The sequence below is a fragment of the Anomaloglossus baeobatrachus genome, chromosome 1 (genome assembly GCF_048569485.1).
Source record: "Anomaloglossus baeobatrachus isolate aAnoBae1 chromosome 1, aAnoBae1.hap1, whole genome shotgun sequence".
In the NCBI taxonomy this organism is placed as follows: domain Eukaryota; kingdom Metazoa; phylum Chordata; class Amphibia; order Anura; family Aromobatidae; genus Anomaloglossus; species Anomaloglossus baeobatrachus.
In genome coordinates this window covers 513,701,307-513,722,051 of record NC_134353.1, presented here as the reverse complement: position 1 = coordinate 513,722,051, position 20,745 = coordinate 513,701,307, and the positions used below count along the sequence as shown (strand labels likewise).

The 20,745-nt window shown below is 41.4% G+C and overlaps 1 protein-coding gene across 2 annotated transcripts in view; it reads left to right on the top strand.

The window, feature by feature from the left end:
* The first annotated feature begins 898 nt into the window (after positions 1 to 898).
* Positions 899 to 20,745, top strand: part of IGFBPL1 (insulin like growth factor binding protein like 1) — a 73,358-nt gene continuing 53,511 nt past the window's right edge. Inside the window, exon 1 of one of the 2 annotated variants that reach the window (XM_075338882.1) lies at positions 899 to 1,595. In XM_075338882.1, coding sequence (XP_075194997.1) covers positions 1,157 to 1,595 — 439 coding nt within the window. In that variant the 5' untranslated portion in view covers positions 899 to 1,156. The remainder of the gene's footprint in view (positions 1,596 to 20,745) is intronic. The other variant, XM_075338877.1, reaches the window with a different exon arrangement.

Genomic DNA, 20,745 nt, shown 5'->3' with positions numbered 1-20,745 from the left:
CAGGATACCTCCCATTGGTGAGTTACTCATTTTACTTCATGATGTATCATGTGTAATGACTGCTGAATTGGAAAAGGCTTCTTCAAAAAGATATCTAGCTAAATTAAAAAAAAGGAAAAGCAACAGCAAAACGTACGTCAGGCGTTCATACGATGTACATATGTTTGTAAGCACTTTGGGTCACTTTACACTTTGCTTGCACTTTATAATTGCTGGTAGCTTTTATTCGCACTGGAGAGAGCTCTGATTCACTTTATCATCCTTAATGCTCCTGCATTTCTGTAATTCTTGTAATTCTTGTAATTTCTTGTAATTCTGTATTCTTACTATGTGTTTGTGAGTTGTGAACCACTGGAGTGATGTTCGTTACCTCTATTGCTATCATTTGCTATAATTACGTGTATTTACTTCTGATTTACGTATATTTAATTTGTGTGAGTTCTCTTGTATAAACAGTAGAAAGAAATCCTAGCTGCAATTCTGAATTAGCGTTAAGGTATATTACACTGTTTCATAATAAAACCGCTTAGTTTTCTTCTTCCTCTACACAATTTTATGTTATATACTAATTTCTGGTTCATAAGAAACATTAGAAAAGCTGTAAATGGCAAACATTTCATTACAATTCTGAGTATCTCTTCTTTCTTTATGTTTCCATATTTTACTATACTTTTTTGTATATTTGCTAGGAATGTTTTATAGTGTTTATCTTTAGACTGTGTTTAGCTGGAATGTATTGTGCCCCCAAAGCAGCGCTCTGTTGTGGCTCCACATCTTTTGTAAGCTCTATTGTCTTCCCTCCGCTGCTATTCAATGAAACCAGTCAGCTTGGAAGGGGCTTTCTTTCTCAGAAGCTGAAAGTGGTATTATAGCCACTTGGCTACAGGGTAAGGCAGATAACAGAACCCACAACAGTCCTTCCTGGAACATCACTGTATCTAATTTGCTGGGCTTATCTGTACATGGTGACTGAGTGAATGATGGAAAGAGCGGTCCTTATTCCAAACTTCTTTGGCACAGTAGTGATTTCGGGGAGTGGCTTCTAAGCCCCAGCTGTCCAGGGTTTTACTGTCAGAGCCCATTAGCACTCAGTTTGTTTGGGATAACAGGCGCAGCCTGTCACTGAGCACAAAATCAGTAGTAAAGTACCAGAGACATGCAGCACCTCTTGTTCTTCCTACCAATATCTTTATGGCTCTACCAGATACAGGAAATTGGTGCAGATGGCTGTGGCCCTTGTGTCAGGGATGCCTGCAGATCTGTCACCTGTGAAGCTCCTGAGCTGCTCACTAAAGATGAGTGTGACTGCTGCGACCGGTGCCTTAGCATAGAAGGAGAGGGATGTGGTGGACGTGATGAGACCAGGGCCCGCTGTGCTCCTGGCATGGTCTGTGTAAGCCGGTCCAGTTTCGGAAGTGGTTCTTCCTCTTTTTCTGATGGAACAGGGTTCTGCTTGTGTGAAGAGGATGGCGCTGTATGTGGCTCTGATGGAAGGACCCATGCAAGTGTGTGTGCTCTACGTCTGCACAGTTGGAAGTCTCAAAGCCAAGGTGAAAGTTCTGTCCACAAGGTCCACGATGGAGAGTGTACATTTGGTAAGACTTTTCTGGATTTATTACTCTGATTGTTTAAGCTAAGAATTGTCACTACTTATCTAATGCAATTTTTTTGAATAGAAGATACAACCAAAAAGAGTAGGGCGAAGGAAAGAATTCTGTTGAGGAAACAGCATCACTGTCTAAAACTATATGTGTGAATTGAGCCTTATCAACACAAATGACTTGGAATCTCTGAGGGACAACTTACAGTACATATGGATTATTTCAGAAAGCATGGTAAATGCTGAAACTTTGTAATTTGTTTACATTGGTTCTAGGTTTCCAACCAGTATTCTGAGAGGTCTGAGAATCAAAGCATTATTATAAAGTATATTTGTAATTCAACTGCAAATACTTAATCCATTTCTAACTGCGTTACCAAAAAGGACATCAGTAAAGTCACTATACTAAACTACCATATATTTTTAGAAAATATTTTTGATAATAGTTTATATTTTGTTGCCTTCAGAAATGTGAGGGCCTTAATTGGGCTGTATTCTTGTTCTTATTCTCTCCTATTACAGGCTGAATTCATGTAACTGTATTGTAATGAAGATCAGTCAGTATAGAGTTTGAAAGTGATCCCCAAATTACTTTTTGAATAGTTGGTATAATATTTCAGAAGATAGGATTACTGGGATCAGTCAAAAACTAAATAGCATATAGTAAGGTTATTGTTTGGATTATTAAATCTTGCACTCCTAGTTACCTTTGCCTAAGGGTATTTTCCCCTATTTTATCTCCATTGATTATTATGTAGAGCAACCAATGGGTCTGAAGTTAGGAGCCATACATCATCTGACCTTTGCCATTCAGGCTTTGGGTTGGGTGCATAAGCGCTGAAATGTGAAAAACAAAGACACCTGTGTTCTAGATCGATAGAATTGCAATAGTCAAAGGGGCTGTCTTATAATCACAAGCTATCATCGACCCACTGAATCGGTGATAATTTGCTAATTGCTGGGCTTTGACTGGTGGGACCCTTACCAATTTTGAGACTGGATTTCCAGCTATAGTCAGGGAGTGGATGTTGACACTGCATTGTCATGATTGGTGTGGGTCCAAACACTGGTCAACCCAAGAGAATCAGGCAGTGTACAAGATTTTGTCTTTGCTCTAATTGGACATAAATACCTGTCCTGTAATGGCAAATCACAATGGAAACAGGTTTACATATCAACACTAATGGGAGTGTCCTATCATTGGGCCTAAACCTGCATGGATTAATATTATAGTACTCATAGGATAATACAGGTGAAAACCCAGGAACATTTTTTTCCTTTGTGTCTGGTCAGGCTTTGTGCACACTGGTATAATCGCTGCTATTTGTAAAGGATACCTAACAGATATCATGTTACAGATCCTAGATGATTCTACCTGATCTCAGTGATATTATAGGTTTCAGTCAGCCAAACGATTTTACTCCCAACTTCAAGAAACTGAGCATGAAGATATATTTTAAAGGGAAGGGAGAAATAAGATTTGTCTTCTAGATTGTATGTGCGGATATCTAGCAAGCGCGAACCTTCTTTCCCTCAACATCTGCCATTAGGGGACATTAAGGAGGCCGCCATACACATGACATCAGCCTCCAACTTTTATCTCATGGTTATTGCTAGCTTTAATACTGAATTTCCTTCATCAGCTCTGTGTATTTCTGAAATTAATATTAGGCTTTTATTATATAATGTGATTATGCTGCAGTTTTCTCATGTTAAACCGAAAAAGTAGATGCATATACTGCACACAAACTGTTCTCATGTAGAAATAGCATTGTTAAACGGCTCCTTCAGATTACCCTATAAATTGGATGTGCGCGATACGAGCATGCAGCAATTTTAGTCTGAAATTGGATGAGACTCCCGCCATTTAAGTCTACGGGTGTGAAAAAAAATCGCATGTCAGAGTATGGAATCCAATTTTTACGGATCCATTATAATTCTGTAGCATAGAAAACTGTAAATGGTCCTGTCAGAGATTAATAGCTACTGAGTAATATAACGGATTGTACACGGAAGACAAGTGAGAACAAAATCGTCCTACATTTCTGGATGAAAATCGTATGAACCTTCTCTTACATAAGACATGTACATTTAGAAACGGTAATGAAGCCTATGCAAGAGTTCTACAGGCTGCATAGAGCAAATATTAATACATATGGACCTTTAGACCATAATTCCCAATGTGTGTGCAAGGTAGATGGTTATATTTCTGCCATGTGTTGTATATAGGAACATTCATGGCGGTATTCTCATTAATTAGCTTTTTGGTGTATCAGACCCTTTTTAGGGTGCACACATGCCCTCTTGTAGATACTGGAACTAGTTTGCTTTGTGCATGGTGAGCACTAAGTAGTCTACACAACATAAGACTTTGATTTGTTGTCAGACTTACTATCTTCTGCCATTCATATAGCTCTATTTTATGCTACCTTATCTATGAGCTGGCTGAATTATAGTCTGACATTTTCTTGCAATGGCCATCAGTTCTGAATTCCACTGAGAGCAATGCTATACAATGAAACTGAAGGCATGAAAAGCACAATACCTGGCTGCCGGAAGAGGCTGCCTTTGTCATCACCGACAACGCAACTACCCTTCAATACAACATCAGGAATGCATTGTAGACTAGATCCTTTGTCAGAGTATAGTGGCTGTATGTCTGGAATATAGTCTAATGTGTGATATTGTTGACGTCTCATCCCAATAGTGTTTTTTCTCTTAGTGTTAGATCATACAAGGAAGATTCACATGGAACCGCCATAGCATCTTACACTCAGCTCCGCTTCCTATATAGATTTTCCATGACTCAATTTTACCAGTAACACATAGGGATTTCGTCAGTTTGATGACTGTCAGAAGTCCGAGACAAAGAAGTGCTTCTGTATGCTAATTTAATGAGTGTACTAATTCTGCAGGCACCCCGGGGAGATGTGGTCAAAACATAGTGAACATGGGGTTATATAACATGCCATCTGCCAACATTTTAATGCCTGCAGAAACAATGACCTTCTCCCCTGGCACTCCTATCTGATTTATGGTTTATAAATGACTCCACATCCCAAGAGAAGACACTTAATAGTTCACTTGCTACATGCCTGTTTTGAACATTAATTTGAGAGCTTCACTTTTATTCTTTCTTTGGTTGGAAACTGTTGAACGAGCAGAATGATACAGGTAATTATCCATAACACAGAGATCAGACACTTTCTAAATCTAATATGTTTTCAACGATTCAGGGCAGTTGAATCTGGAGCAATTTATAGATAATTAAATAGAATTTGCTAATGCAGTGAAAACAATTAACTAAATATATACAATTCTTCATCCTTCAGAGATTTTTCCCTTTTTATGGTTGATTGCATTGTTTTTCTTTGCTTTCTTTTGGATCAGTAGGGAATATCCAAAATTCTTTCCTCTTTTCTTAAATTCACATCCTCTTCTCCCAGTTGAACCTGAATCTGATACTTCCATTGCGCCAGCCTATTCCACATCGATGTTCAGAAATTGATGTCACTAAGGCTACTTTCACACATCCGGTTTTTGCTCTGCGGCACAATACGGCGCTCTGCAGAAAAACCGCAACCGTTTTTTTCGCCGCCGGTTGCGGTTTTTTTGCATAGACTTACATTAGTGCCATATTGTGCCACATGGGTTTGCGTTCAGTCCGGTTTTTGCCGCATGCGGCAGATTTAGCCGATGCCGCGGCCGGATGGAATGTTGCCTGCAACGTTTTTTGCTCCGGCAAAAAAAAAACGCATTGCACCACATCCGGCCGCTGCGGCGCATTTTCAATGCATGCCTATGGACGCCGAATGCGGCGCGATGCGGAAAAAAACGCATCCGGCCGCCGCATGCGGTTTCTTCCACTGCGCATGCTCAGTAGCGTGCCGCAACCGGAAAAAAACGGACCGGCCGCATGTAAAAACTTATGCAAAGGATGCGGTGTTTTCGCCGCATCCGTTGCATAGGTTTCACAGCCAGATTGAGCCGCACTGCTCAAATCGGATGTGTGAAAGTAGCCTTAGGCGTACTTCACACACAGCGAGATTGCTACTGAGATCGCTGATGAGTCACGTTTTTTGTGACCTCATTAGCGATCTCGCTATGTGTGACACTGAGCAGCGATCTGGCCCCTGCTGTGAGATCGCTGCTCGTTACACACAGTGCTGGTTCGTTTTTTTATTGTTGCTCTCCCGCTGATAAGCACACATCGCTGTGTGTGACAGCGAGAGAGCAACAATCCTGAATGTGAAGGGAGCAGGAGCCGGTGTCTGACAGCCTGCGGTAAGCTGTAACCAAGGTAAACATCGGGTAACCAAGGTGGTTACCTGATATTTACCTTCGTTACCAGCCTCTGCAGCTCTCACGCTGCCAGTTCCGGCTCCTGCTCCCTGCACACGCTAAGCTAAGCGGTGTGCGCTGGTAACTAAGGTAAACATCGGGTAACCATACCCGATGTTTACCTTAGTTACCAGTGTCCGCATCTTCCAGACGCCGGCTCCGTGCAAGCGCAGCGTCGCTTGCACGTCGCTGCTGGCTGGGGGCTGGTCACTGGTCGCTGGTGAGATCTGCCTGTTCGACAGCTCACCAGCGACCATGTAGCGATGCAGCAGCGATCCTGACCAGGTCAGATCGCTGGTCAGATCGCTGCTGCATCGCTAAAGTGTGAAGGTACCCTTACACAAGTTCCTGCTCCCAGTCACAATCTAAACTTCACAATTTAATCTAAAAGCCTGTTTGCAAAGAACATTGGACTGCCGGTGGGATTCATCATGGTGGGAGAGAGATGAAGCGGCAACTCCACTCTACCTCCATAGCACCAAAATACTGTACATATCTGGTCAGGATCAAAGTCAAGACTTATTTATAAAACTATGGTTTTCAACTTTGTTGAAATAATGTCTTTAAAGTGAACCTGTCAGGTCCAATATGCACTCAGAACCACAAGCAGTTCTGTGTATATATTGCTAATCCCTACCTAATTGGCACTGTCATCTTGATACCAACTAGACCAGCATATTTTCCAAGTAGAAAATAAGGAAAGCCATATCATGGCCTCTGCACTAGTCGAGACCTTGAAGAGAAAGCAGTATTGATGGCATCTCAAGTTCTTGTATACATGTAAAGAGCATTAATGGACAGTAATATTCTTTTCCTCTAGATTTTTGTGTGGTCCTGTTGAGATTATAATATCTAAACAATGTGCTGCTTTCATAAACACATTAGACACACACACACACATTAAGTACTTTCTAAACTATGGCACACATCTATCTGTACGAGGATGTAACTAAAGCTTGTACTCTTTATTTAGATAATGTCTTGAGAAAATCCATCGTGTGTGTGTGTGTGTGTGTGTGTGTTTGTGTGTGTGTGTGTGTGTATATATATATATATATTTAGATATAGATATATTTTTATATGAAAACCAAGGGACATATGGAGGCCTAATATCAATCAGTTCTAATCGTTTTCAGCAGTGATATTCCCAGGCATCTTACGCTAGCTGGGACTTCTAGCTCTCATGAAGCCCAGAATGGTTCTGTGTTCATGCGCACACAAGGTCACGTCGCACAGTGGATTTCAGTTTCAGCAATCATGGCTGCAATGAGACAATGTGGCGACGAGTCAATAAAGGACGTAGATGAGTAAGGCTAATTTCACATATCCGACTTTTCGCCGGTTTGACGGATGCGGTGCACGCCAGTACAATATGATACAGTACAGTTGCAGCGCCGCAACTTCCAGGTCACATGCTCCGGTCACATGACAGCATGTGACCGGCGCTTGTTGCGCTGTTAGTGTACTGTATACATTGTACTGGCGTGCGCTGCATCAGCCAAACCGGCGAAAAGCCGGATGTGTGAAACCGGCCTAAAGGGGCTGGAGAGGTGAGTATTAAGCTTTTTTTTTTACAAATTACTTTTATGATACTCTAGAGTCTAAAAAGATTTTAGAACATAATAAGAGACATCTAATTAGTGGAGAATATCTTCTCTACAAATCAAATTTCTCAGGAAAATGCATGCGTATAGGCAAATTACAATTTTGCCTGATCCACTTATATCTAAAGGCTGATGATCATCCAATGAATGAGCAAAACAAATTATTGTTCTCGTCGGTGCATCGTCCTGTGTGTACAGGACTCACACTTGCTTAGGACAATGGCAGACTATGCAAACTAAAAGATCGACTTTATTGTGATCTGCTTGTCTAAAAAGGGTAATAACAACAACCAATCGGAAAATTATTTTCAGTCGGTGGTCATTTATTGTCACCAGTCAGTCTGTGCAAGCGGAACCTTACTCAACAAGCGGAATTAATGTACTTAGCATCCTGTTACGTCTGTTTCTTTGTTTAATCAGGCAAAGTCCCATACATACATTTGTGGTGTGTTCCTGATACTCCCGTTAAGTCTCAATCGTTTGCAACAGGGTAGACTGTTCGTATGTTACCTCAGGGCAATAATTTTGCCTCTTATTCCTACAGTGCTTTCATTCTTTAAACATGATATTTATGTAATGTTTTTGCATTTTTTTGTTCCCAAGGGTTCACTTACATGAGCGTATAAATTGGACGAGTTCAATTGAGTTTGTTATCGGATAGCACTCGGACTAATATTATTCAGCAAGTTAGTGCTGATGACAGCTTCTTTTCACTGACAGAATCTGTATGTGAAAAATATCATAGCATCAGGTGATTTGACTCCGAAATCAGATGGTCGCGGGAAAAAAATTGGATGCCATATGGAGCCACAGTATAGCATCTGACTTTTACTGATACATTATAATTCTGGAAGATGGTCAACTGTACATGATCCTGTATATGATTAATAACTGCTGAGTAGTGTTGAGCGGATCCGAACTGTAAAAATCTGGATCCGCGCGGTTTTCATTTCTCTCTCTCTCTCTCTCTCTCTCTCCTCCCCATTGACTTATATGTGTCCGGATTCCGGATCGGATCCAGACTTCTTTGTCAACCCACCACTGATCCGCCGGACCCGGATTATGAGCAATCCGCTCAATTCTACTGCTGAGTATAAAGAGAAACCAAGGAAAAAAATTGTGAAAACATACCCTGCTGTAACTAAATAAAAGCATAGTGCATATAAACATAGGGTACTTAGTAAACACTGTTTTTGATCAAAAAAAGCATAAAGCTATCCCACCAAACGTCAAGGTGTACCCAGTTGGGATAGTACCTACACTCTCTAATATTAAAACCTTACCATGGGTCTAAAATAGGCCTCAATGTGGCTAAGGGCTGAGAGCGACCGGGTCCCAACAGGACACACACAGTCAGGGGGATTCACAGAATGAAATGTCCAGCTCGCTGAGAAGGGGGCCACTCCCTGTTTGTACTGAATACAAAAAAACTACATAAAAACAAAAAAGTGAGCCGGAGTATGAGATGGTATACATGGAACTTGTGAGACCATGTTCACACAGGCCATGAGACAAAGAGAAACCAAGGAAAAAAAAAAAACTATGTTTATATGCACTATGCTTTTATTTAGTTACAGCAGGGTATGTTTTCACAATTTTTTTTTTTCTTTGGTTTCTCTTTGTCTCATGGCCAGTGTGAACATGGTCTCACAAGTTCCATGTATACCATCTCATACTCCGGCTCACTTTTTTGTTTTTATGTAGTTTTTTTGTATTCAGTACAAACAGGGAGTGGCCCCCTTCTCGAGGAGCTGGACATTTCATTCTGTGAATCCCCCTGACTGTGTGTGTCCTGTTGGGACCCGGTCGCTCTCAGCCCTTAGCCACATTGAGGCCTATTTTAGACCCATGGTAAGGTTTTAATATTAGAGAGTGTAGGTACTATTCCAACTGGGTACACCTTGGCGTTGGTGGGATAGCTTTATGCTTTTTTTGATCAAAAACAGTGTTTACTAAGTACCCTATGTTTATATGCACTATGCTTTTATTTAGTTACAGCAGGGTATGTTTTCACAATTTTTTTCCTTGGTTTCTCTTTGTCTCATGGCCAGTGTGAACATGGTCCCACAAGTTCCATGTATACCATCTCATACTCCAGCTCACTTTTTTGTTTTTTTGCTGAGTATAAAGACAGATTGCACATGGATGACACGTGAGAAAAAAAATCGGCCCACTTGTCATGTTGAAAATCAGACCAATTTTTTTTATACGCTTGTGTAACCTTCACCTAAGCTTTAAATGAAATCATTTCATATAAAAAGGGCAAGGCAGTGTTGGGTGGTCATCATGCCTACCAAAATATTACCAAAAGGAGATAGTAATGAAGACAGTGGGTTTCTGTGCAATCTATGGTAGAGATTAAAAGAGCAAATCACGCAAAGTGAATTTCTGAATAAAAATGATTGAAAAATGAAAAGCTAAATGCACGATTCAAGTATTTAATTTTGGGTCCTTTGCATATATATTTGGCAGCCCATTTTGTTCGGCCTGCCTGACAGAATGTGATTTGATTAACCTCTGCACACAGGGAATGGGGATGCTTGTAATATTCTCCTCTGAGAGGTTCAATGTTACTGATCCTGTCTGTTAATAGACAAAGCTTGTGCCTTCATATTGCATTTGTCCTCTTGAATATTTATTTCCTGCCATCCACACCAAAGGTTTTCATAGTCATTTTATTCCTAAAGCTCGCACAGATCAGAAGGGATTAAGAAAAGCTTTGGTTTAGGCTACGGCCTGTGCCTCATTCAGGTCTATTATTCGGAGGCTGATCCACTCTTGAATAGCAAGCGTCTGTGTCTTTGAAGTGCAATTCAACCTGACAGTGTCGGGCACAAGGGTTTGCAAATACACCACTGACACTTTGCACCTGGGTCTCATTTTGTTGGTTCTTTATCCATTTTTTCTTAACTATAAATTGAATGGAAATGCTAAAGTGTAAAAAATTTTTCGTAATTCTTCACTGTTATGATGGGAAATATAGTAGAATTATTTTACTGAAGAACCCAATAGTCTGTAAACTTTTATCCAACATTTTACACAAATAACTAAACAACCAAACCCCGCTCCAGTCACAACCATGATGACGTAGGGACTGCCTGCTCACCAGATTGTCCACCTCAAGGAGGCGTTGTATCGAGATGCAAGCTTTCAACCCTTAAAACACTTGGACGGTACTAAATCTGCCAAGAATTGAATTATTTCTGTATCTCCAATATACTTCTATGTAGCTGCAGCACACATGCTCTTTTCTTATGAGACACAATGTCGCGCTGACAAGTATCTATAGATAAGTGATAAATGTCATCAGCTGAGAAATTAATGCCATTAAAATGCCTGTAAGGGCTTATGAACATGACCATGTTTTCGGTCTGACAAAACACCGATGGCACCTAGGTCAATGTTATTCTATTGGACCCTGCACATGTCCAAATTTTTTGTTTGGATTGAATCAGATTGCACTTTGCCATGCAAGTCAATGGGTAAATGGAAAACATCGGACTGCACAGGGATGACATCTGAGTGCAGTCCGATTTTTATGGACTGACACAATGGAGACAATGGAGAAATTTATTTTCTCCATCATCACCTCATCTGAGAAAATCAGATCACACTGTGATCAGAACTTGATCAGAGTGTGATTTGCATCATCAGCCCAGTTCTTTCTTATACTGTGAGATCTTGTCCCTCACCTGTTGGGTTATCTCTCCTATGTATAGACATCCACATTGACATTTTATTGCATAAATGACACATGCAGATTCACACGTAAAAAAACCTTTGATCGGAAAACCTTGTCCAGTTTGGGGATGGTACACCATATTACCCTTTATAATAATAATAATAACAATAATAATAATAATAATTGCTTATTATTTTAGTGCCATTTATTCCATGGCGCTTTACATGTAAAAGGGGTATACATAATAGGGACAAGTACAATAATCATAAACAATACAAAACACAGACTGGTACAGGAGGAGAGAAGACCCTGCCCGCGAGGGCTCACAATCTACAAGGGATGGGTGAAGATACAGTAGGTGAGGGTAGAGCTGGTTGTGCAGTGCTGTATCAAAGAGAAGGTTACGGCAGGTTGTTGTAGGCTGGTCCGAAGAGGTGGGTCTTCAGGTTCCTTTTGAAGCTTGTCAAGGTAGGCGAGAGTCTGATATGTTGTGGCAGGGCGTTCCAGAGTATGGGGGAGGCACGCGAGAAATCTTGGACGCGATGGTGGGAAGAGGAGATTAGAGGGGAGAAGAGAAGGAAATCTTGTGAGGATCGTAGGTTACGAAGGTTACCCTTAAGAACATTATTGCTTTGGAGGCATCCCAGACATGGAAAAGTGCCTCTCTTTGGTGTCAAGAGGTGGGTTTGTGTTCTTTGAATGGTACCTGACCCTATATCTGCTCATACTAGTTTGTTTTGTAAGTTATTGGGGAGACAGAAACATGGACAAATTGGGTTTTAAAGTCAGGAATATTAGGATAACTTTGCTCTAAGAGCTTCCAATGTTTCAGTATTAGTTCATGTACCTTGTAAGCAAAGGGATGATATGTATGTACCAAGGGGAGGCACCCTCCAGGGTTAGTGGAATGTGATCTGAGGTCCATGTTAGTGATGGGTGAACCTCCCGATGTTCGGTGTTCGGGAGACTCGTCCGAACCTTTTGTAAAGTTCTAGTTCGGGTTCTGAGATAACGCGAACTTGCGTCCGAACCCCAAACTTGGACTTTACAGTTATGTGATGGGGCGAGGGGGGGCTGTAAAATAAAGAATATCATTAATAATAAACATTGTCATTATACTTACAGGTCCCACAACGCGTCCTGCAGACTCTGTCTCCCGCCGCTTCTGCTTGCGATCATCGGTGTGCCCTCCAGGTGACCAGCACTGATGATAGGAGCTTCCGTGATGTCATAGCCATGTGACCAGACACGTGTGAATGTTATATTATCTCATTGGCTACAGACTGGTCACATGATTATGACGTCATGCAAGGTTCTGCAGTGTCAGTGTCTCAGTACTCGCCGCTACTCGGTGCTCGCCCGCGCATCTCAGTACTTGATATACTCGGCGAGCGACGAATACCAGCGAGATGCTCGGGCACATGCTTGGCTCCCCGTCCCTGCATGTCGGCGCTCTTTACAGAGTCAGCCCACATGCAGGGATTGGCGGCCACACACTAATGCCACAGCCGGTGAATAGCGGCTCCAGGAATCAGGTGATCGGAGATCACTGTAGCTATAGTACCCCGCTCGTTAGGTTACTATGGCAACAGTGGCAGCGGTGATATCACCGCTTACCAACCCACAACCTATGCTCAATTACACAGCATGGGGGAGCAAAAGTGTTCTCCCCCCCCCCCCGTACTGTCAGATATAGCAGAGCTAGATCGTGGAAGAAGAAAAAAGACCAGGATCATGGTATAGAATATCAATACTATTTTAATTTAATGAAATTATTGATACATACTCCTGATGAACCCCTTTATTTTAGAGGAGAAACACATCGAGTAATGTATCAGTACTCATCTGAGTTCTCCTAAAATCATTTTTTGTGACATTTCTGTATGTGGTAACTTTTTCAGTGCTTTGTTCAATTATGTTATAGTAATATCAAAAACTTCATTAAATTAACACAGTATTGAAATTCTATACCCTCCCCTCAAAGGCAAATTAGTGCAAGGGAGGGAGAGTCTACTTGTAGCGAGGGCTCTAATTGTGCAGGATTAGGATGCCAACCTCAGTCCATCATGCACTTCTTGGACAACCCCTTCTCGGAGTGTTTGACCCCTTTTATTTTAAGAGATATACTCCCCTCTGTGACCAACACCATTCCAGCAGTGTGTGCACTTGTTTTCCAGGGGCTCACATCCCATTATGGAAGAAATCAGGGCTGCTGCTGGCCACTCACTTCCTCTTGATGTTCTATTCATGGGAAGGTGGGGGGAGTGAAGCCAGTGATGGTTGGGCGCATGTTACAGCATCACGTGAGAGCTGGGAGAATGAGTGTTAACAATGCTGGAACGGCGTCGGCACAGACTGAGAAGGGGTTGTTTGAGTTGTGAACAATTTCTTTAATGAGCCTGCAATAGATTTGTGTTTATATACAGTATCCAATCAGAGGAGCCAGGGAGGAGGGATAGAGTAGCATCATGAGCCAATAATGGGACAGGAGGTGGATTTCCGACTACCACAGATGCCCTGTAGATGGTACAGCTGAGCTCTTGTCACAGATCATAGCTCAGTCCCAATGGACATGAGCTACAAAGGGCTAATGTGCAAACTATAGGGGAAATACAAAGCAGGTAATTGCCCCCTATATATACTGACATATACGTAATGAGCTTGTCCAATCATGAGTACAGAAATTAAGTGTGAATATCCTCTACACATTTTTTGTTTTCAGAATACATTTTCATTATTTATTTATGTGTTTCTCCAGTTGTACGCCACTGGAGCCATTATCACATCTAGGATGTAATTTCTATTAAAAGATATACAGCATGTTGCTGATCTTCATTTCAGGAACATAGTCATGCCAAATGAATTTAGACATTACACTGAGAGACATGGGGCACAGGGCCATGCTATTAAATATCACTGGCTCAGATACAGGTCATTTAAGCTCAAGGTTTTTGCTTTTTTGCTTTTTTTTAAAAACTCAAACTGAATAGAGTAATGACGCACATATTTTAAGTAAAATGTATTAGTTATTTCTTATAGTTTCATCTTTGTGTACTTGAAAATTTGGCTCTTTGGAATAAGTAGAGAAGGTTCTGATCTATCCTTGACCAAGTATCAGTGTTAAATGTGCATTTTCGGCAGGAATAGCCAACCTTTTTTCCACGGCAACGTTACCAATTACGTTAGAGACTTGAATTATTGATGATATGGCAGTAATTTTATTTTTAACAGTGAAGTCCATATAAACAAATGCAGTATATTGAAGTAGATCCATCACAAGAACGACCATATCTATCTGAAGTTTCCAATATCAGGTTCATTAAAGCGAACCTAACAGCAGGATTTATCCCTGATTACTAACTACTGTGCTGCTGCGTTCTTACAACTCCAATATTAAAGAGGTTATCCACTACTTTAACATTGATGGCCTATCCTTAGGATAGGTCATCAGTGTCTGATCGTCCAGGTCTTACACCCTGCACTCCCACCGATCAGATGTTCTCTATGCCACCGCCAACAACAGGCAGCCGAAAATGCATAGTTCCGGAGCTGCCCTGTCAACTGATAGTTATTGGGTAGTTGGGTAATGCACATCTGCCTCCTATTGAGGGTCCATCTTCCTCTTGACAATACCCCATAGATTCTCTATGGGGTTTAGGTCAGTCGAGTTTACTGGCCAATCAGGCACAGTGATACTATGCTTATTACACCAGGTAATGGTACTTTTGGCAGTGTGAATAGGTGTGAAGTCCTGCTGGAAAATGAAATTTCCATCTCCATAAAGCTTATCGGCAGAGGGATGCATGAAGTGCTCTAAAATTTCCCGGTAGATGGCTGGGCTGACCTTGGCCTTGATAACACACAGTGGAGCTACACCAGCAGATGACATGGCTCCCCAAACCATCACTGATTGTGGAAACTTCACACTAGACCTCAAGCAGCTTGGATTGTGCCCTCTCCACTCTTCCTCCAGACTCTGGGACCTTGATTTCCAAATGAAATGCAAAATTTATTTTCATCTGAAAACAACACCTTGGACCACTGAGCAATAGTCCAGTTCTTTTTCTCTTTGGCTAAGGTAAGACGCTTCTGGTTTTGTCTCTTGGACAACCCCTTCTCAGAGTGTTTGACCCCTTTTATTTTAAAAGATATACTCCCCTCCCCATAAGTGGCTTGACACAAAGAATGCGACAGTTGTAGCCAATGTCCTGGATACGTCTGTGTGTGGTGGCTCTTGACTCCAACAGCAGTCCACTCCTAGTGAATCTCCCCCAAATTTTTAAATGGTCTTTTCTTAACAATCCTATCAAGACTGTGGTTATCCCAGTTGCTTGTGCACTTTTTTCTACCACATTTTTTCCTTCCACTCAACTGTCCATTAATATGCTTGAATACAGCACTCTGTGAATACCAGCTTCTTTAGCAATGACCTTTTGTGGCTTACCCTCCTTGTGGAGTGTGTCAATTACTTGCTTCTGAACATCTATCAAGTCAGCAGTCTTCTCCATGATTGTGTAGCCTACTGAACAAGACTAAGGGACCATTTTAAATGCTTAGGAAGCCTATGCAGGTGTTTTGTGCTATTTATTCTAATTTATTCTAATTAATTTATTCTAAATAATAATCTCTTTCTGAGATAATCTTTTTTGGGTTTTCATTGGCTGTAAGCCATAATCATCAACATTAACAGAAATAAACACTTGAAATAGATCACGCTGTTTGTAATGACTCTATATAATATATGTGTTTCCTTTTTGTATTGAATTAGTGAAATAAATTAACTTTTTGATGATATAATTTACTGAAAAGCAGCTGTATATTCAATGAAAGGGCCCATGAGGAGGGACATGTATACCAGGACGGAGGACATATATACCTGGAAGGGTCCCAGGATGTGGACATACAGTACAAACCAAAAGTTTGGGCACATCTTCTCATTCAAAGAGTTTTTCTTTATCTTCAAGACTCTGAAAATTGTATATTCACATTGAAGGCATCAAAACTATGAATTAACACATGTGGAATGAAATACTTAACAAAAAAGTGTGAAACAACTGAAAATATGTCTTATATTCTGGGTTCTTCAAACTAGCCACCTTTTGCTTTAATTACTGCTTTCACACTCTTGGCATTTTCTTAATGAGCTTCAAGAGTTAGTCACCAGAAATGGTCTTCCAACAGTCTTGAATGAGTTCCCAGAGATGCTTAGCACTTGTTGGCCCTTTTGCCTTCACTCTGCGGTCCAGCTCACCCCAAACCATCTCGATTGGGTTCAGGTCTGGTGACTGTGGAGGCCAGGTCATCTGGCGGAGCACCCCATCACTCTCCTTCTTAGTCAAATAGCCCTTACACGGCCTGGAGGTGTGTTTGGGGTCATGTCATTGTCCTGTTAAAAAATAAATGATGATTCAACTAAACGCAAACTGGATGGAAAAGCATGCCGCTGCAAGATGCTGTGGTAGCCATGCTGGTTCAGTATGCCTTCAATTTTGATTAAATCCACAACAGTGTCACCAGCAAAGCACCCCCACACCATCACACCTCCTCCTCCATGCTTTACGGTGGGAACCAGGCATGTAGAGTCCATCCGTTCCCCTTTTCTGCAGTGCACAAAGACACGGTGGTTAGATCCAAAGATCTCAAATTTTGACTCATCAGACCAAAGTACAGATTTCCACTGGTTTAATGTCCATTCTTTGTGTTCTCTAGCCCAAACAAGTCTCTTCTTCTTGTTGTCTGTCCTTAGCAGTGGTTTCCTAGCAGCTATTTTACCATGAAGGCCTGCTGCACAAAGTCTCCTCTTCACAGTTGTTCTAGAGATGTGTCTGCTGCTAGAACTCTGTGTGGCATTGACCTGGTCTCTAATCTGAGCTGCTGTTAACCTGCGATTTCTGAGGCTGGTGACTCGGATAAACCTATCCTCTCAGGACTATCAGCTGTGTATCCACCAGACTTCTGCCAACACAACTGATGGTCCCAACCCCATTTATAAGGCAAGAAATCCCACTTATTAAACCTGACAGGGCACACTTATGAAGTGAAAACCATTTCCGGTGACTACCTCTTGAAGCTCATCAAGAGAATGCCAAGAGTGTGCAAAGCAGTAATCAAAGCAAAATGTGGCTACTAAGAACCTAGAATATAAGACATATTTTCAGTTGTTTCAAACTTTTTTTATTAAGTATTTCATTCCACATGTATTATTTCATAGTTTTGACGCCTTCAATGTGAATCTACAATTTTCAGAGTCATGAAAATAAAGAAACGGTGTGTCCAAACTTTCAGTCTGTACTGTATATATCTAGAAGGAACCCAGGATGGGGGATATTACAACATAATTAAAGGGGGGGTAACACATATGTATTTATAAAATCTATAATGCTACAAAGGCCCATACATCTCACTAACATGCAGGAGGGGGGGGACGACAAGGTTCATATTTTGCATTGAGTCCCATTGGACTCTAGTTAAATCTCTGCTCTTCAATAGGATTTAATAAATACTATTCCATGTGATAATTGCTTTAGTGTATGTAACATACGGTAGCTGAAATCTAAACACTAAAGGCCGCTCTTCACGCAACGACATTGCTAACGCAATGTCGTTGGGGTCACGGGATTTGTGACGCACATCCGGCCTCGTTAGCAACGTTGTTGCGTGTGAAACATACGAGCGACCGCTAACGAGCAAAAATACTCACCTTATCGTTGCTTGTTGACACGCTCCTCCATTCCCAAATATTGTTGCTGTTGTAGGACGCAGGTTGTTCGTCATTCCTGCGGCAGCACACATTGCTATGTGTGACACCGCAGGAATGAGGAACCTCACCTTACCTGCGGCCGCCCGCAATGAGAAAGGAAGAAGGGGGGCAGGATGTTCGTCCCACTCATCGCCGCCCCTCCGCTTCGATTGGGCACCCGCTTAGTGACGTCGCTGTGACGCCGAACGAACCGCTCCTTTAGAAAGGAGGCAGTTCGCTGGTCACAGTGACGTCGCTAGGCAGGTATGTGTGACGGGTCCGAGCGATGTTGTGCGCCATGGGCAGCAATTCGCCCGTGACGCACAAACGACGGGGGCGCGTACGCATGCTAGCGATCCCGCTAGCGAGATCGCAGCATACAAAGCGGCCTTAAGGGTAGGTTCACACAATCATATTTTCAATTCAGCTGTGGACAACACATGGACAGCACTCAGTCAAATATTATCCAATAAGCGTTTTTTTTTTTTATGGACCAAATTTGAGAGTGAAAAAACCTGAAGCAAGTGCTAGTTTCTTATGTGTTGTGAGCCGAGATTTATCTATTCAAGCCTATGGTTGTGCAAAAAAAATAAAAGGACGGATTCCATATAGAACCATTGTATACCACCGTAATTGTTTGTTCTTTGACACGGGAAACTGTATTTAGTCTTATTAGTAAATACAGATTTTTGCAATCCATGTGCAATAAAAACAGATAAGGGATAATTGGATACCTCAAATATTTGGCTTCGCGAATATTTGCCGAATAGGTCGCCGCTATTCGACTATTTGTGAATATTCGACGCGCAATGTAAGTCTATGGGAAACTCGAATAACAACTATTCGGAACTATTCGGGCTTCTTATAGACTTACATTGCGCATCGAATATTCGCATAGCGGTGACCTATTCATCGGATATTCGCGAAGCCGAATATTTGAGGTATTCGATCATAAAACAGATTGAACACTAATTGCATAGAGATAACTAATAAGAAAAACAATGTCTGAGTTTTCTGCATGAAGCTCGGATATTTTTTTTTTTGCGTGAACCCGGCCTCATTTAAGTCTGGATTAGGCTCCTTTTATAATTAATTGATGACACCTTTCACACATGGGTGATATAAAAATAAGATAGGCAATGCGGTATCAATAATTTTCCACCCTATGCTACATTTTTATGCTTAACTAGCTGTACTACCCGGCTTTGCCCGGGTTAATAACTGCTGTTAACAAAATAGAATGTATTAACAAAAATGTATTCTGCACACAAAAACCACAAAACAAATAGATATAAATGTAATTATAATGTCTGTCTCCCCCTCTGCATATATCTCTCTCTGTCTCTCTCTATCTCTTTGTCTGTCTGTCTCTTTCCCTGTCTGTCTCTGACTGTCTCTGTCTCTTTCTCCATCTGTCTCAATCTCTTTCCCTGTCTGTCTATCTATCCCTGTCACTTTCCCTGTCTGTCTCTTTCCCTCTCTTTCCCTCTCTGTCTCTTTCCCTCTCTTTCCCTGTCTGTCTCTTTCCCTCTCTTTCCCTGTCTGTCTCTTTCCCTCTCTTTCCCTGTCTGTCTCTTTTCCTGTCTGTATCTTTCCCTGTGTCTGTCTCTTTGTCTGTCTCTTTACCTGTCTTGGTCTGTCTCTTACCCTGTCTGTCTCTTTCCCTCTCTTTCCTTGTCTGTCTCTTTCACTGTCAGTCTGTCTCTTTGTCTGTGTCTGTCTCTTTGTGTCTGTCTCTTACCCTGTCTATGTCTGTTTCTTACCCTGTCTGTGTCTGCCTCTTTCCCTGTCTGTGTCTGCCTCTTTCCCTGGCTGCATTGTGACACGCCAACATTCCATTTAAGGGCGTGGCTGTGCATTCTTCTGAAGTTCTGGCTGCACTGTGGCGCCCAGCTCCATTCGCTTTAATGTAGGCATGTTTTTTGGTGAATAACTGTAAAGCACGGGGTTACAATTTCCCCTCAAAACATAGCCTATGACGCTCTCGGGGTCCAGAAGTGTGAGTTTGCAAAATTTTGTGGCTGTAGCTGCGACGGTGCAGATGCCAATCCCGAACATACACACACACACATACACACACACACATACACACACACATACACACATTCAGCTTTATATATTAGATTTGAAATAGAAACAAGACATAGAGAAAAATGCTATTCCCAGATATTGAATGGTCCTATTAAGAAGAGCTTAGTTTCGCTAGGCTACTGACAGAACAATGAGTGAGGCTCTCCTGCCAAGAAAATGGGTGACCCCTGACTGTTTACTTGTAATTAAGCCTCCGCACTACTGAGGATTAGATGAACAAGAAATTAGCTTTATGAAATGCTAGTTGAATTCCAATTATCCGATTGTGGGGAAAGCCACAAGTAAATTGGATCTTATTAAAAAGTGTCAGAGGATTGAAACGTCCTGTATTTTTGTTTTTTGGAAAACTCAAACTAAAATGAGGAATGCACACCGCAGTAATGGCTCTACATTGTTAGGTGGAAATGAATAAGTAATGTCTGCTTTCCCTGAATCTGTGCATATATTCGGATACTAATACTCAGCCATCCAGTGGCATTTTTGTATGCCCTTATTCTAAGACCATTATACACCATACTGGGCATTTTTATCCTAGAATCATAAACCTTTATGTCAATGATCAGTTGACTAGGTTGTATGGTTTACTTTGGATTGGTTTGGTGAATAGTAAATTATTTACTGATGGTAGTGTTTAGAGAGACATAATGATTTACACATAATCACTGTGTTAGAATGACTACTTTACCAT